The 17240-nt window shown below is 37.6% G+C and overlaps 1 protein-coding gene across 1 annotated transcript in view; it reads right to left on the bottom strand.

Moving 5' to 3' along the window:
• Nucleotides 1-17240, bottom strand: part of LNPEP (leucyl/cystinyl aminopeptidase) — a 58871-nt gene that overhangs the window by 28724 nt on the left and 12907 nt on the right. Inside the window, exons 4-10 of the mRNA XM_005871527.2 lie at nucleotides 11624-11744; nucleotides 10392-10546; nucleotides 8265-8378; nucleotides 6635-6766; nucleotides 3058-3189; nucleotides 2217-2377; nucleotides 1578-1666 (exon numbers count right to left, since the gene is read on the bottom strand). Of these exons, the coding sequence (XP_005871589.1) occupies nucleotides 1578-1666; nucleotides 2217-2377; nucleotides 3058-3189; nucleotides 6635-6766; nucleotides 8265-8378; nucleotides 10392-10546; nucleotides 11624-11744 (904 nt within the window). The remainder of the gene's footprint in view (nucleotides 1-1577; nucleotides 1667-2216; nucleotides 2378-3057; nucleotides 3190-6634; nucleotides 6767-8264; nucleotides 8379-10391; nucleotides 10547-11623; nucleotides 11745-17240) is intronic.

Here is a 17240-nt window from a genome sequence, read left to right as displayed (position 1 = left end):
ATGTGTCTCTCTCACATCGATATTCTTCTTTCTCTTTCTCTCCCCTCCCCCCCTCCCTTCCACTCTATCTAAAAGCAATAAAAAAATAGTCTCAGGTGAGGATTAACAAACAAAAAAATGGTGAATCAAGTGTCCAATAGTAAAGAAAGATTAAGTCAATTACTATATATATTAAGCTTTAAAAAAGATGCAAAAATCACATGTACACAATGACATCAACTAAGTAAAATATACTTTTAAATGACTAAAAAGAAATAACATGAGAGTAGTAATGATAGGGTGAGAAGATTTGTTCTTTTTCTAGATTTTCTGTAATGTGGATATATTATGTTTAAAGTATTTTTTTTTTCAGTAATAACATCAATAATAATAGCCAACCCTTATATAGCACAAAACATATGCCAGCTGTTGTTCTGGGTGTTTCATATAATTGAACTCAATTAATCCTCATCATAACACTATATAGTAAGTATAACTACTAGCTCCATTCCAGAGCTGAGGGAATGAGGTTCAGAGAGGTCATATAATTTACCTAAAATCATACAACTGAGCCAGGCAATCTGGCTCCAAAGTCTGTTCTCTTAACCACTAAGCTACACTGCACTCTAAAAAACACGGGATTGAACACCAGATCCAAATTCAAACAAGAAATTTTCCCTTTACATAAATCTAGAGTATCACTAATGATTCCTGAAGAACTCAGAAGCCATATATTCTTTCATGGTGTAAATTAAGAGGATACATGATGTGGCAGGATACATAGAGGTAGTTAACAGATGGTCAGAAACTACATTTCAATTGCTTTTTATAGACTCGTTGTGGGTCAGCATATATAATCTTTACATTTTATTACCCCTTCCTTGCAAGCATAATGCTTTGCCCCATGTTTTTCATTACCAAAAAATGTATACTATGTCTATAGGACATTCTGTAATAATTATTTACTATAAATCTAGGTCATCAATCAACCTTTAATATGCATAAGCATCATCTAGGGTGCTTGTCCCTAGATAGCAGACAGCAGAGCATCCTTTAAAAAAACTGCTCTATTTCTTACTTTGTGACATAAAGTATCTACCTAGGTCAGTGGTCGGCAAACTGCAGCTGGCGAGCCACATGCGGCTCTTTGGCCCCTTGAGTGTGGCTCTTCCACAAAATACCATGTGCGGGTGCGCACGTACAGTGCGATTGAAACTTCGTGGCCCATGCGCAGAAGTCGGTATTTTGTGGAAGAGCCACACTCAAGGGGCCAAAGAGCCACATGTGGCTCGCGAGCCGCAGTTTGCCGACCACTGACCTAGGCTATAAAGATATAGCATTTGTTATTTTCTACCAGGAATGTTAGCACTTTCTGTGCAACTTTTTATACCTTATGTTACATGAATAAGACAAACCAATTTTATACACGGTAGATACATAGACCCAATCTCATTTTAGTCACATCATGTATAGATGACTCACAAAACCAGCTTCGAGAGTGTGTACACTGGAAAGTGTAAACTCCTTTCTGCTGCTTAGTCAGATATTTTAAAAATATGCTGCTTCCAATTTCTTATATAGAAAGTGTTAAGTCAAACCTGATTTCTTGTCCAGAAATGATACCAATTGATGTTTTGAATAATTTCTTCCCTCAGTGACAAAGGATAGTGGAATATGCCACAGATAGCTATAAAAAGAAAATATTGAAAGATTATTACACTTTCCAATATTTTAGTCAGTTACACATAATTTGTCCATTTTTGCTTTATTGTTTTTTGGGGGCAGGAAGATGAAAATTTTCAAGATATTTCCAGAAAGGGGTAATCTTGTTAATGTTTTATAAGAACCTATGGCCCTGGCCAGTGTTGCTAAGTGGTTAGAGTGTCAGCCTGCACACCAAAGGGTCTCTGATTTGATTCCCAGTTAAGGGCACATACCTGGGTTGCAGGTTCAATCCCTGGACCTGATTGAGGCTCCCATGGGAGGCAACCAATCGATATGTCTCTCTCACATCTCTCTCTCTCTCTCTCTCTCTCTCTCCTCTCTCTCTCTCCCTCCCTTCCTCCCTTCCTCCCTCCCTCCCTCCGCTTCCCTTCCACTCTCTCTAAAAAGTAATGGAAAATATATCGTCAGGTGAGTATTACAAAAATATATACGAACCTATGATTACAAAACATTTAAAAATACTTTAACCTGAGGGTCCAAAGAGATGGTAGGCAGAGAAAGTGGGCGTGTACCTTGCATCTGAAGGCTGGATTTCAGGCTTCATATTTAAAAAGAATCTTTCTTGTTGTACAAGAAGCTCCTTTCCCTTTCTTTGCACAGTCACTAAAGGAAATCCTTTCTGCAGGGTCCAGGTTTTCATCATTTTCTTGACATCTACTGTTTTGTTTGTGACCTATAAGTAAAAGAATAAATTATTTTTGCTTAAAAATAAACAGTTTAAAAACTTAACAGTTTGTATCTTTTCCTCTTTCTGTACCACATTCTATGAAGACTGCATTTAGAGTTAATATAAAGCAGCACAAATGCTGAGCTAAATTTACATTTCTAATATAGGTAAATGAGCAATTGCTAAAAGGCAAGTGACCTGGGACAGAACTAAGTGATAATTAAAGAGCATGAGAGAGGCACAATGCTGAAAAAGCAGTAGATATTATCAACCAAGTGTTCATTAAAATCCCTAAGGTGGTATAAGCGCTCTTTCAGGCCACAAGACTAGCATTGAAGGAGACTGAAAAACTGCAAAAACATAATGAAAAAAGATTTTTGAAGAAAACATAGTAATATACATTAATTTGGAAAAGACAATTTTCCTACAAAGTAGGAATGGAGATTAAGATGTAGAACAAAAATGGTCGCACAAGGCCACACACACTTTTTCAGTAATTTAGACTAGTACTTCCATTTCTTTCCAATTCTGTGTTCTATGAATGTTTATATCTTAAGCTCTATCTCCCTCTTTCTCAAATAACTATCTTTGTTACCACAACTTACTTATATACTTGATAAAAATATAAATAGAACTCCTCTCTTCTTGCTTCAAGCGCCCAAGAAAACACCAGGTCAGCCACTTACCTCATTAAAACTATCCCATAGATCATCACTTTGAATGGACGCATAGCTATGCTTTTGCAGGTAAAGAACAAGAGCACGTTGAAATACATCTTCACCAAGATATGTTTTCAGCATCAACAAGAGAGAAGCTCCCTATTCAAAAAGAAAGAAGAAAAAAAGTAGAAAGGGAGGAAAATAATAGAATACAATATATAGAATTGAGAATCTAAAATTCAAAATATAGTCAATTTAAGCATATACTTCCATATATAAAGCCTAGTTATGATACACAGCTACTTGGTCTCATATAACCACATGTGGACTATGTTCAAATTGTCTTAAAATTATTTTAAAGGATTTGAAAAGAATTAATGGAGTAGATTCCCATGTGCATTAATTCTACTATGAGCCATTTTGTGTGGTCTGTCAGTTACTCACTGTTTCAGTGTTAATGTTAAAAAACTAAGCAATTATAAATATATTTTTAACAGAAAAACATGCCAAATATTCTGTGGCATCCCCACTTTTATACCCAATGTTTAAGGTACCAGTTCAATTCATGGGCACTCTGCTGGGGACAATAAATTAAAGAGCTCTCAAAAGTCTCTCTGCTGGGACTACATTAATTTCCAATGTTAGTATATCATGTCGCTAAAGTAACCAAGATCTCTCTTCTTCCTGAAGAGTCACTTCCAATATGTTTGGAACTGATGAATGTATAGGGTAGTAAGTATACACTAATAATCCAAAATCAGGCATGCACCTATTAAGGTCACATTATAGTCACTGATGCACACGTCATCACTCCCACTCTTAAAATAACAACCACCTCGTCTGTGAAGCCTCCAATTTGAGATAAAAATCATATTTTTCTATCTTCAAAAGCAATTTATATCATTTCCTGCATCTGCTATAGATATAGTTATTTCTTCTTGTAGAATGTGTGCTTGTTGAGGGGAAAACTGAAAAATTCAACTCCAATGACTAAAACAAGCCTAGTACACCGTAAGCATTCAAATGGTTTTTGAATGAGTTTCACTTCTGATAAAAATGTAGCAATGTCAAGTCATTAAGATTACCATACACACATTAACTGAATTTAATATCTATTGCTCTCTCTGGTGTTACTTGTTCTATAAATTTAAGTACTCACTCTTTTCCAACATCTCCCCTTCTCTCCTATATCACCTACTTTCCCTCTCTACTGTAACTTTTCCATTAAACCCACAGACTCTGTAACATTCCTCATTTTAAACAAATAAAAGATGTCCTTCCTTTCCTTAACCTCAGGTCTCCTCTAGTTACCTCTTGTTCTCGCTTTTTAGTAAACTCCTCGAAATAGATGCCTGCATTTGCCATCTCCATTTGCTCTCTTCCCATTTTCTCTTGAGCCATCTTCCAATCATCACTCCACTGGAAATATTTTATCAAGGTTTCTTCAAGGTGAACTTCATAGTGTCAAACCAATGTCAATTCCGTGGCTCAACTTATCAAGCACTAATAAGTGGCTTTTGCTATCAACCACTCCTCCTGAAGGCCTTCTGTACTTGGCCTTGGAACACCACTCTAGATTTCCCCCCTATTCACTGGCTAAACCTCAGTCTCTTTTGCTGGTTCCTCCTCACTTTCCCAAGGACTAAATTTGGATGTTCCCTGGCATTTAATCTTCAGATCTCTTTTCTTCTCTCTCTCCAAATTTTCTTCCAGTTGCTCTCAAATTTATAGTTGATCTCTAACCAGACTTTCCCTCTGAATTCTAGACTCACACCCAAATGCCTGCTTCATATCTCAAAAACTGAACTTTTAATTTTCTTCTTTTCCCAAATCTACTCCTCCAATAGTTTCCCCCAATGCAGCAAATAATAATTCCATTTCTCCAGTTGTTTAGGCAAAATCTTGAAGTCATCCTTGATGCCTCACTTATATTCCACATGTAATCCATTAGCAAATTCTATGGGATTGACCTTTACAATAAATTCCATTTTCCTCCAAAAAATCTATCTTCATAATCCCAGGCAAAAATACTCTACCATTCCTTTAGCACATATTATCTCTTATTGCTTCACAAGTACCCACCACCTAAACTTTGAGTTTCTTGATGACATGGACTTGGGAAGACAGATCAAATGAGTCTCCTGTCGGGGCTGGTGCCCACCACTCCTGCAGGAGGTGGGCAAACACGTCTCCTTCCTCCCACTCTGCAGGCACACGACCCTGCGCCCCACAGAGTCCCAGACAAGAGCTTTGGTGGGAGACAGGCTCCAAAGGTCCCAGCTCTGAGCAGCACTCCCTTCCCCGTCTGTCTGTGGAACTGAGCTCAGTCAGGCAGGGCCACCAGGACCCAGGAGGACAGATCAAAAGAGTCTCCTGTTGAGGGTGGTGGCAGCTGAGGCTGCGGGAGGGGGGCAAGACTAAGCCCTGTTCCAAAGCCACATGGCTCAATGACTGGCAACTGCTTCTCCAGAAAAAGAGCACATCAAAGTTCCCTGTTGTATGCTGCCCACAGACCCCTCCTCAGGACACAAGCTTGGTAGGGAGGTGTCGCTGGTAGTTGGAAGTCTGGGTTAGTGCACTCCACAGGCTGGTGCTGCAGGAATAGGAGTGCTGGACCCTGGGAAGATGGCGCCAGAGTGCGGTGTGGGATAGGGACTTAGCACAGGGACCTCAGTGGCTGGACCTCCCAGATCTCTGCTCAGGGCCATGCCACCCAGATCTTCTCTTTATGGTTCCCTCAGCCCTGAGTCATCTTCCCTCTACTGGAGCCCCAGGTGAGTGTCTGAAAGCAAGATCCTGTGTGTTGGCCCTTTAAAAGAACACCAGGGTTTCTAGAAGATGCCCTCCTCTTCCAGGAAGACAGTCCCCACTGATTTTTACTGCCAGATGCTATGCAGGCTTCTCTTCCCAGCTCTGATGCTCTGGGCTGGGGATCCCGGCATGGGACTGAGACCCCACACTCTTCAGGGGGATGTTTGCAGCCAAGATATCCCTGCGGCTTCTCAGCTGCAGCATCTCCTCTTCTACCAATCTTTATGCAGCTTCTTCTGTAAATCCTTGGTTATAATACACCTATTCAGCTGTTCTTCAGTTGGTTATTCAGGTTGACAGCTCTACAATTTACCTGTAAATCTGGTCTGGTGCCGGAGGAGGTGAGAGTAGCTTCCACCTACTCAGTAGACATCTTGGAATCTCCTGAACTTCAATTTATTTAATATCTGTTTGCTGACTTGTTTTGGAAATTCTGACTTTGGAATATACCTCAATCCTGAATCACACATCCAAAGGCTTGCTTAGAATCCTCCCTGGACATATTCTACCTACAGATCTAAAGAATGAACCAACTTTAAAAGATATATTGCTATAAGATCTAGTTAAATGCCCAGAATACTAGTCAGAGAACTTAAACGAGACAGAGAAAAAAAAAAAGAACAACCCAGAAAAAGTTAAGTTCAAAATTTAAATAGAAGCAAAGATCTTAAATTTTAACAGGATGCCTGAAAATAATACTCATTTAGTTTTTATAACAATCTAAACCATGTAGCTTGTTCACATATGAAATTAATTTGAAACCTACTCCAGGTACTAATGTGCATAGTAATACCTTAAAATAGGAGAGAGCATCAAACATTTCTTCAATCTGTTCTGAAGACTGAACAGATGATGATATTGGATGAGATGAATTCAAGGAATCTTTCTTCATGGTTTTAAATCGAGCATCTAAGAAATCTTCATACTAGTAAAAAATGAGACAGGTTAGGAAATCATGAACAGCATCAAAGGCAAAAGCATGTATAGCAATTATTTATATAAATTAGACTACTGCTTAAGGACATTATTAAAAAAATAACCAGATTTACTCAACTTCAGAACATAAGCTTTTGCAAAATATAGCAAGTGTAATATTCACACATATTCCTTAAATTTAAAGATAAAATTATAACCTCCTGGCCACATGGAAAACAGTGTTTCCTATGCAACAACAGTATAAGGATAAATTAAGATTCTTTTACTAAATCAACAAAAAAAATGCCAAATCCTGCTATTCAAGATGAACAGTATAAGAAGTTTAGTGTATATTTTAAAAATAAAATCTAAAATTAAAAAACAAAAATAAAAATCTGAAATTAAAAAATAAAAATTTAAAATAAAAAGTCATCCTTAAGCCAATTTATGATATACAGTCCAACTTTTCTGTTAAGATAATATACATTTCCTTTAACTGGGCTTCATTTGAAATAAAATATAACTCTTAAACAGAAAGAATTCTTTGAAAGCTCAGGAGATGAGCTCCCTTAGAATATATATTAGAAGCTTTAAACATTCTGGGCACCACCAAGTGGTGAAACTGTGAATCTCACTGCTTAATTAAGGAGCATACACAGATTTAAAGTATCTTGTTTAGTCTTCTAACTAAAGATGAGTTCATTCTGTGCCATTTGAAATTTTTGAATAGGCCCTACACAAAAATTTCACATTGAAAGCTCTAAGAATATTCCTGTTTTAAAGAAGTCTTGGGTCATATAGCCAGGAAATTTAATAGAAAGTTACAGAATTTTAGGATTGAAAGGGATCTTTATACTTTCCCACCTATTGCTTGAATTATTTGGCAATAACTGTCATATCATAACCTAGTGTGTCAAAATATTTCTAAGGATGGCAAACATCTCCAAAGAGTCTAATAAAGTGGCAGCATTACTATGCTCTCTATAACAAAAGAGTGTTCCAAGTGTTTGAAAAGGAACAGAATATGGTTTGTATCTAAAAAGGGAAAATTATTTTTCTGTATCACTGTTATAAGTATGATCAGAGTGATAACAGACAGTATTGCTACAAAATATCTTAATTTTTTTCTTTCTTTATGAACAGGATAAAATGTTTTGTTTTGAAAAAAAGGCCTTTCAATTATATCTAAATTCCTTCAAGCAGAAGAATCACTACTTTTGAAAATAAAATGTAGCAAATCAATTTAAAATATTTATCCTAATAACAAAATGTAAAATAATTTCACATACTTTTAGCTTTCAATGAAATATGTCAGTAAATAAAAGCATAACTTCCATTGTCAGATCTCAAGAGGTACAGATTTAAGTAACAGAGGCCAATTTTATTGTTTCTTTCTAGAAATAGTTTCATTTCTGCAAATGCATAGAAAACACATGGCGAGTATGATTTGAGTCTTTCCTCCCTTAGCACTCATAGTAGGCAAAAAACAAAAAAAACACTGTACTTACACTGGAGAGCTTTTGGAATATTTTTTCCAAAGAGAAATACTCCATGAAAGTAGCCAAACCTTCATTTAGCCATAGATCGTTCCACCACTGCATTGTTACCAGATTACCAAACCACTGTGGGGAAAATAAACTATTAACCAACACAATAGTTACATTCTCAAGAATGTTCTAATAATTGAATTGTTAGGTTTATCACCTATAACTAGATTATAATTACATAAAAATACAGTCATTATAGTTAAAATAAACTATATTCAAATTAAAGACTTATAAAAGCTGTGTAAATTTACTTTACAAGTAAAATAAAAATTTTAACATTTTACCTTAATTGAATGAGAAAACAAGCAAGACATATGCAATTAGCATATTTTTCAATTTAACAAATGTTACATATTAGGTAAAATAACAGTTTTTAGACAACTCATTAAAAATGAGATTTCCTAGATAATGAAATTCTTCTACTTTCTAATATCTAGTAAGATTCTTTTCTGTTGTAGCTACAACCACCCATGACAACTAAAAAGTAAATTTCTGTGTGACAATTTCCTATAGTTAGAGAGTCCATACTTCAAATTTCTCCTCAGTTACCCAAGTTGAGGACAGTATTTACACAACTCAAAACAGAATTCAAACAACATTCCTCAAGCAAGTTGGTATGCATGTAAATAAATGAAATCAGAAAGATCTTAAATGCGTTCTTCTATGAGGAGGAAGTAAGAAGGAAACAATGAAAGAAGACTCTTTTTAAAAATGTCTCAAAAAATGCCTGAAATAAAGTGTGGTGATAGGCATGCAATAGTCAGTGTGGCCTAAGGCTTGACTCAAACCAGCAGTAAAACAATAAGGTTACTAGATACTGAAACAAAACACTTTTGAATTACCAGAATATGTATTTCAAAGATATCCTAAAGCCTGTTTCAGACAAAGATGATTTCTAAGTCCTAAAGACAAACTAACAGAGAAATACTCCCCAAGTAATGGTGGGAGGCCCCAGAAATAACAGATCCATAGGAAAGCCCCTAAAAGACCCCTTGTCTACAGGCCTAACACCATAATAGTAAGTGAGTATACGCTTCATATGCCTGCTTGTACTGAAGTCTTCAGAAGGGCTACACAGTCGTGCTCAGGTTGAGTTTGAACAGGGAGTAAACAGCCCAGAGCATGTTCTACTCTTCTTCCACATCCTCCCACATGACACCCCTAAAGCATACCCAACACTGATGAGCACCTCATCAAGGATACAAGAGAGACAGGTGCTGGGGAAGACAGAGGGAGGTTCATGTACCCGTACAATTTTCTTGCTTTTTCTCCATGGCATACAAAGAGTGTCCTTCCTCTTTCAAATTAATTTAAAAAAAAGTCCAGTTCTAGCAAGAGAGAAAAAATAAATCTAGTGATGACAACTATAGTTCAAGTGTTGTGAGAGTGCAACTTAGGAAAAAGATGTATCCCCACAAAGCTATACTGAGCAGCTGGCATTTGTCAGTGGCAAACAGCTGTGTGTTGTGGGGGAAAGAGAGATCTTGATGAGATAGTGCTACTTTAGGACCCAGTGCTGCCACTCATTAGCTGTGTGACTCTGAGCAAGTCATTTACTTATGGTAAGTCCCATTTCCACATCTGTAAGTGGGATTTTCACCTGCCCTACAGCAGTTATGAAAAGTGAGATCATACATGTGACCATGTTTTATAAACTGTAAAGTCCTATACAAATATTAGATGGCATTTTCATCTGAAATTGTTTGTGTTCAAAAGCATCATTTTCTTATGAAAGCAATACTACAATAAACAGCTAGATTATTATTAGCATCTAAACTTATTCTAACACTCTAGAACAGTGATGGCGAACCTATGACACGCGTGTCAGAGGTGACACACGAACTCATTTTTTTGGTTGATTTTTCTTTGTTAAATGGCATTTAAATATATAAAATAAATATCAAAAATATAAGTCTTTGTTTTACTATAGTTGCAAATATCAAAAAATTTCTATATGTGACACGGCACCAGAGTTAAGTTAGGGTTTTTCAAAATGCTGACATGCCGAGCTCAAAAGGTTCGCCATCACTGTTCTAGAATATGGAATAGACCACAGGTATGAGATAAAACGGCCTTGGTTGCTAATACCTGATGGGCCAGCTCATGAGCGATGACTTTAGTAACCAGTTTTCTGTCTGCTGCTGAAGAAGTATTATTGTCACACAGAAGTGTCTCTTCTCGGAAGGTGAGCAGACCCCAATTTTCCATTGCTCCTGCTTCAAAGTCAGGAATGGCCACCAAATCTGGACATAACGGGAAAAAAGTAATCAACTTTCCCTCATTTGAGGTACTTCCTGGTTAAATCAAAACAGTTCACCCACTGTTTTATCACTGTGGATCAGGAGGCAGAGTTCATTTTATACTCCTAACAAATGGAATGTTCCTTACTCTAGCCCTGTTTACTCCTCACCTTAGGTCAGCTGATGAAAACCTGATAAAACCCCTGTAGAATCACTGTTCCTCTGCTCCTTAGCAAAGAAGAGATACCTAATTCCTTCACAATGGGCGGGGCCAACTCTCTTCTACCCAGAACCAGCTCCATGCTGAAGAGCACTGAAATGCTCTTGCTTTCCAGAGCTTTCATTACTCAGTTTTTTAAAATATATTTTTATTGATTTCAGAGAGGAAGAGAGAGGGGGAGAGAGATAGAAACATCAATGATGAGAGAGAATCATTGATCTGCTACCTCCTGCACACCCTCTATTGGGGATCGACCCCGCAACCTGGGCATGTGTCCTCCATGCTGAAGAGCACTGAAATGCTCTTGCTTTCCAGAGCTTTCATTACTCAGTTTTTTAAAATATATTTTTATTGATTTCAGAGAGGAAGAGAGAGGGGGAGAGAGATAGAAACATCAATGATGAGAGAGAATCATTGATCTGCTACCTCCTGCACACCCTCTATTGGGGATCGACCCCACAACCTGGGCATGTGTCCTGCCAGGGAATTGAACGGTGACCTCCTGGTTCATAGGTCGAAGCTTAACCACTGAGCCACACGGCCCAGGCCCATTACTCAGTTTTTATTATCTGAATCAAGAACTTTTTAGGAAGTTAGAATCAGTTAGACTCCAGACTAAGCCCTAAGTGCATTCCCACTTACACAGCACCTTTGCAACAGCCCCATAAACTTGAAGCTCCACATTCAGATACACTCATGAAATCTAAATGATCTTAAATACAAACAATTTTTAAGTCATTAACTGTGTTTCTTGGTTTTCTTTTATAATAACTTTGGCAAGAGCTCTATCTAAAAAACATTTTCAAAATGATTCTAGGTTATAATGGTAACGAAAATCAGAGGCACTGTTTGATTCTTACCCAATTTCTTAAGTGAGTATTGAATTTCAAAGTAGTTTTGAAAAAACTCAAGAAGCTTCACAGTTGTTTCCAAGGCATGGTGAACTTGGCCAATCTTTTCTGGTATAGAATATATAGAAACCTAGAAAGAAACATTATGTATGATGTAAGGCCAGGTATAAATCATTATTCAGGTGAACGCTGTCAAGATTGGCATACATGAAACTGCAGAGAGTTACAAGATTTTTCAGGACAAAAATCCTTGCTTACAGTTCTTTTAGCACCCACAGAGTTTAGCAAATCACTTCCAGGCATACAAAGATGTTAAAAAAAAATAAACCTTAACAATTCCTTTTTTAAAAAGTTAACATAACATCCAAAATAAACTATTTTGGGTCAGATTACAGCAATTTATAAGCATTTGCCCATTTAATTTTACAATACTCTGTTCTTCCTCCCCATTACCTATAGTTACCCTCCCTTGCTTATGAGCTATCAAGGTTGTGAATTATTTAAAGGACAAAACCAAATTTTAATTCTTTTGATACCTATCACAGTGCCTGGCATTGAGCAGGCAGGCACTCGATACAGAGGAATCGCATCTTAAGAGTGAGTTAGTTCTAAAATAAACACGTAAGGCAGAAATTGCACATTTGTTGAACTTACCCTAGAAAAAAAAACTATAAACCAACACATTCTCTTTCAGTAAGGCACAGCCAGTTTTCCTTCCAGCCTTGGGAGGGCTTGCTCTTTTCCAGTTGTATAAAAAATAGACCACATTGTATAAAAAAATAATCACGCCCAGAAGAGTGAAACACTCCATGAGTGGCACATAGTAACTAAAGCCAACTTAAGGGGATGATAAATTCATGCCCCCATTCCCCATTCACTCCAGGGCACATGCTCGCTCAGGGGGATGGCAGATGCAATCAACCACATTACTTAAATTGTTATTCTTTCTCTCTTTTTCTAAGTGCATAAGTTAAACACATACGATGTGACTAACTGTAAACATATTATTCAATAAGTATCAAAAGACAAAATGTAAACCATTATGTTAAAAGCAATGGGTTTTTTAAAAGCAATATTTACTGTTTTTTAATTGATTGGAAAAAAACAAAAACCTCTATACTCCCCTGGAAAAGGGAATGTGGACAAGACATGGCAGAAAATAAAAACCTCAAAATAAAGATTTCATCAGGTGGGAAATGGAGACAATAAGTAATTCATCATTTGGTGAATTCTCATTTTAAATTAATTTTAGTCTCCCATTAAAGGACTGAAAACCTGTTAACTATTTCTAAGAGGTCAAATAGATTTAAGCCATAATTCCCTTTATGTGGGGCTTCAGTCTATAGAGCCATATGCATTAATCACAGAAACATGAAGGACACATGGCGTCAAATGTATAGGCTCTGTAGTTAGAGTGACAGGTTCAAATCTCTGCTAGTTGTATGACTCAATATCTTTATCTATGAAACTAGAGGGGCAGTGGTCAGCAAACTCATTAGTCAACAGAGCCAAATATCAACAGTACAATGATTGAAATTTCTTTTAAGAGCCAAATTTTTAAAACTATATAGGTAGGTAAATTGTTATTAACTTAATTAGGGTACTCCTAAGGCTTAGGAAGAGCCACACTCAAGGGGCCAAAGAGCCGCATGTGGAAACGGGCCTAAACCGGCAGTTGGACATCCCTCTCACAATCTGGGACTGCTGGCTCCTAACTGCTCACCTGCCTACCTGCCTGATTGCCCCTAACTGGTCCCCTGCCAGCCTGATCACTCCTAACCATCTCTGCCTGCCAGCCTGATCGCCCCTAACTGCCCCCCACCCTGGCCTGGTCACCCCTAACTGCCCCCACCCCTGCCGGCCTGGTCACCCCCAACTGCCCTCCTGCCAGCCTGATCACCCCCAACTGACCCCCTGCCAGCCTGGTCGCCCCACACAGCCTGCTGTTCGGTTGTTTGGTTGTTCCTCACTAACCCCCCTGCTGGCCTTGTCACCCCACTCAGCCTGCTGTTCGGTTGTTACTGTGATGGTGTCCCGAACAATTTGCATATTCCTCTATTATTAGTATAGATGGCGATACAAGTAGCTCCTACACTCACAGGGCAGCTGTGAGGATTAAATGAGCTAATACATTTATAGAACTTAGAATAGTACCTGACACAATATAAGGGTTCAATAAATGGTAGTTATTATCATTACTACTAATAGAGTTCCATCAGAAATGGGAAAAATATGTGTGACTAGAAATTTGTGGCAAATTACTGGAAGAATGAAGTGTCTAGAACAGCCGTGGGCAAACTACGGCCCACGGGGCGGATCCGGCCCATTTGAAATGAATAAAACTAAAAAAAAAAAAAAAGACCGTACCCTTTTATGTAATGATGTTTACTTTGAATTTATATTAGTTCACACAAACACTCCATCCATGCTTTGGTTCTGGCCCTCCGGTCCAGCTTAAGAACCCATTGTGGCCCTCGAGTCAAAAAGTTTGCCCACCCCTGGTCTAGAACTAGAGTTAGCCAATTAAAAATGTGTTGCTTTCTAAAGTAACTATGGAAGAACTGTAACCTCCCACAGCATGCGGCCAAGAGTACTTCACCAGCCCAGCACTCTACCATCTGCAGCCCTTGGTATAGGACTATGACCACAGCTTATTGAATTCAGTCACTACCTGCCAAGGGAACACAAGCTCATGCTGCTGACAAGTGCCCTTCCTGCATCCTTTCCCCTCTGAAGAAATAAGTGTTATTGCTAAAAAAATTAAAAAGCTTGACATATTCTTTTAAAGTGTGTTATTATAAATGATTGTATCAAGATCACTTGGAATTTGAGGTGTCTTTATTCTCTCTGCCTGTTCTTTCCAAACATACATATTTTATGTTATAATTGATGCAATCATCTAGAAGATGCTATCCCAATATCACCCAGATTCCTCCTAAACATCCTCTTGCCAGGCACACCATTTGGCCACTTCCATCACTGTACGTGAAAAGCATCTTTCCTCCGAGGAAAAGTAAGGGGAAGGGGGAGTTTACATAAAACTGAACTCTGACCACAAGACCCACTTAGTCCCATTTCTGGTATACAGTAATTAGGAAAAAAGGTACTTTGGTATATTTTTACTTCTTTTCTTTTTCCTTAAAAGAATATGTGCTATGAGTGCTCAATAGAGATAAATTGTCTGGTCCTTATAACTAAGATCAAGCTTCTTTTAGGAGCAACAGAAGCAGTGAGAAGTTAAACAAAAAGGGCAATTTAGTTTAACAAAGAAAGTGTTGACCAGCATTCTGGTCTTGCATGCTAAATACTGCTAAATGGAACTCAACTGGCACTCAGGCCTTAAGACTTAACAACTTAAAACCTTTCTTGCAAGATTTTTTGCGAAGACCTTTAGGAGATTTCTAAAAAAGACTCCACTAAAGACTCAGAGCAAAGGGTTCTTAGACTGAGGAGTAACGGATTTGTTAGGTTTAACTTAATCTGTCCCTTAATTTAATAAAAGCAAAAAATAGATAAAACAAAAACAAAACCAGAACTAAACCTCATTCCCCACCCAAAAGGATAATAATATAGCCGCCTCCTAAAAGAATACCAGCTTTCCTAAACAGATAGCTGAACACATAAAAAAATACATATATATTCCTAAAAACAACAACAACAACAAAAAAAACCAGTATCAAGTCTATCCAGAATAACTAATTAGATTGGACTTCAGGAGAAAGATATAAATTATAAACTATGTCCCTGGCTGGTGGAGAGATACTTGAGGTGGAAATGCTTTAGCAGAAATTTGGAACTAAGCCATGTTCCTGACTGAATATGAATAAATTAAAATTATAACTTCATATGAATAATGCTGTTGAAGGTTCTGTTCAAATGTTAAATAGTCCACATCTGACTAACCACCACTGAATTCTGATTCTACTAATTAGACCTGCCTATGGTAAAAACAAAGTCAGGCAATGGGAAAAATAAAACAAAACAAAAACCTCAAGACAAACAGATAAAAGCAGTGTATTTTAAAACTGGCCTGGAATGTCCTACATAATTCTGGCATTCCTGAACACTGGAGAATGGACAGAAATAATAAAACAAATGTTCCTCTTTCCCTGGGCCTTTGACAACATATTAGTCTCTACCACTGAACACGATATATTTAATAATCTACAGCCAATTCTGACATTTTTAGTTGTTTGGTAAGACTGATTAGTAAGCAAAGCCCTACTGCCTTATTCCTGTATCTTGTGAAATAGGCCTAATGTCAAATATTACAAAACAGAAACCATCCTAGACACTGTCACATTTTAAAATAACAAAACTCCTTTGGTAGACTCCAAGTCTGAATTTCTGGTCACCATACCTACAGAAGTTATTTAAGTCATTTGGTGTAAGAGGCAGCATACTGTAGTGGACAGTACAATTCTGATTATCACTTGCTGGCTATATAATTTTGAGTCAACTACTAAACTTCTCTGTGACACTGTTTCTTCATCAGCAACACAGGGCTAATGCCTCCCCCTCATTAGATTTAGAAAATAAAAAGTGTAACTCCATGCATGTTAGATTCTTCTCCATTTCTCACTAAAAAGATATCAAATTAATAAAAATTGTTTATTCATATAATGTTAAATTTTTCAAAACACATTTACTACTGGGTAGCATTAAAAATAATAAAGGTTATTCATATTTACAGACATACAAGGAATTCATAATGTTTGCATATGCAAAAAAAGAGACTGTACTTTCTGCACACACACATGTGTGTGAGAGTGTGTGTATTACTATCTGCGAGGTACTGAACATTTTACAGGAATTTAAAAAAATGTAATCCTTGAGAGAACAGGCTAGTCAGGCAATATAGTACTAGAGTTGTGGAAGGTAAGGTTTAGAGAGGATCACAGAGCAATCTGCCAAGGGCATACAGCTAGTAAACTGCAGAGGAAAGATTTGTAGACTCCACATTCCATGATGAACCATGTTGCTTCCTAACATGTAGATAAAAAGCAAAAAAAGTTTTTCAATTCTATCTGTTTGAGAGAACAGGCTAGTCAGGCAATATAGTACTAGAGTTGTGGAAGGTAAGGTTTAGAGAGGATCACAGAGCAATCTGCCAAGGGCATACAGCTAGTAAACTGCAGAGGAAAGATTTGTAGACTCCACATTCCATGATGAACCATGTTGCTTCCTAACATGTAGATAAAAAGCAAAAAAAGTTTCTCAATTCTATCTGTCTGTCTATCTACCTACCTACCTACCTACCTACCTATCAGAATGAGGTATAAAATTTGAAGAATTCACACTGGAGCAATTAGAAATATAGTCTAATTTATAAGAGGACCTTGAATATCAGATGAATTTGAAGCAGTTAGAAGCCAATATAGCAGTAGAAAGAAAAAAAGAAAGAGGGATGTATTAGGAAACAGATGGAGGGAGGGAGGGAAAGATGGAGGGAGGGAGGAGAAAAAGTGGGGAGGAGAGAGAGAACAGAGGGAAAAGAAGCCAAGCCTGCATATATTTCGGAATATAATAAAAAGTGTGTGGCCGAACCGGTTTGGCTCAGTGGATAGAGCGTCGGCCTGGGGACTGAAGGGTCCCGGGTTCGATTCCGGTCAAGGGCATGTACCTG

Source organism: Myotis brandtii, unplaced genomic scaffold (genome assembly GCF_000412655.1).
Source record: "Myotis brandtii unplaced genomic scaffold, ASM41265v1 scaffold344, whole genome shotgun sequence".
In the NCBI taxonomy this organism is placed as follows: Eukaryota; Metazoa; Chordata; class Mammalia; order Chiroptera; family Vespertilionidae; genus Myotis; species Myotis brandtii.
Note: the sequence above shows the minus strand (reverse complement) of the source record. Positions and strands in the feature narration are given on the sequence as shown.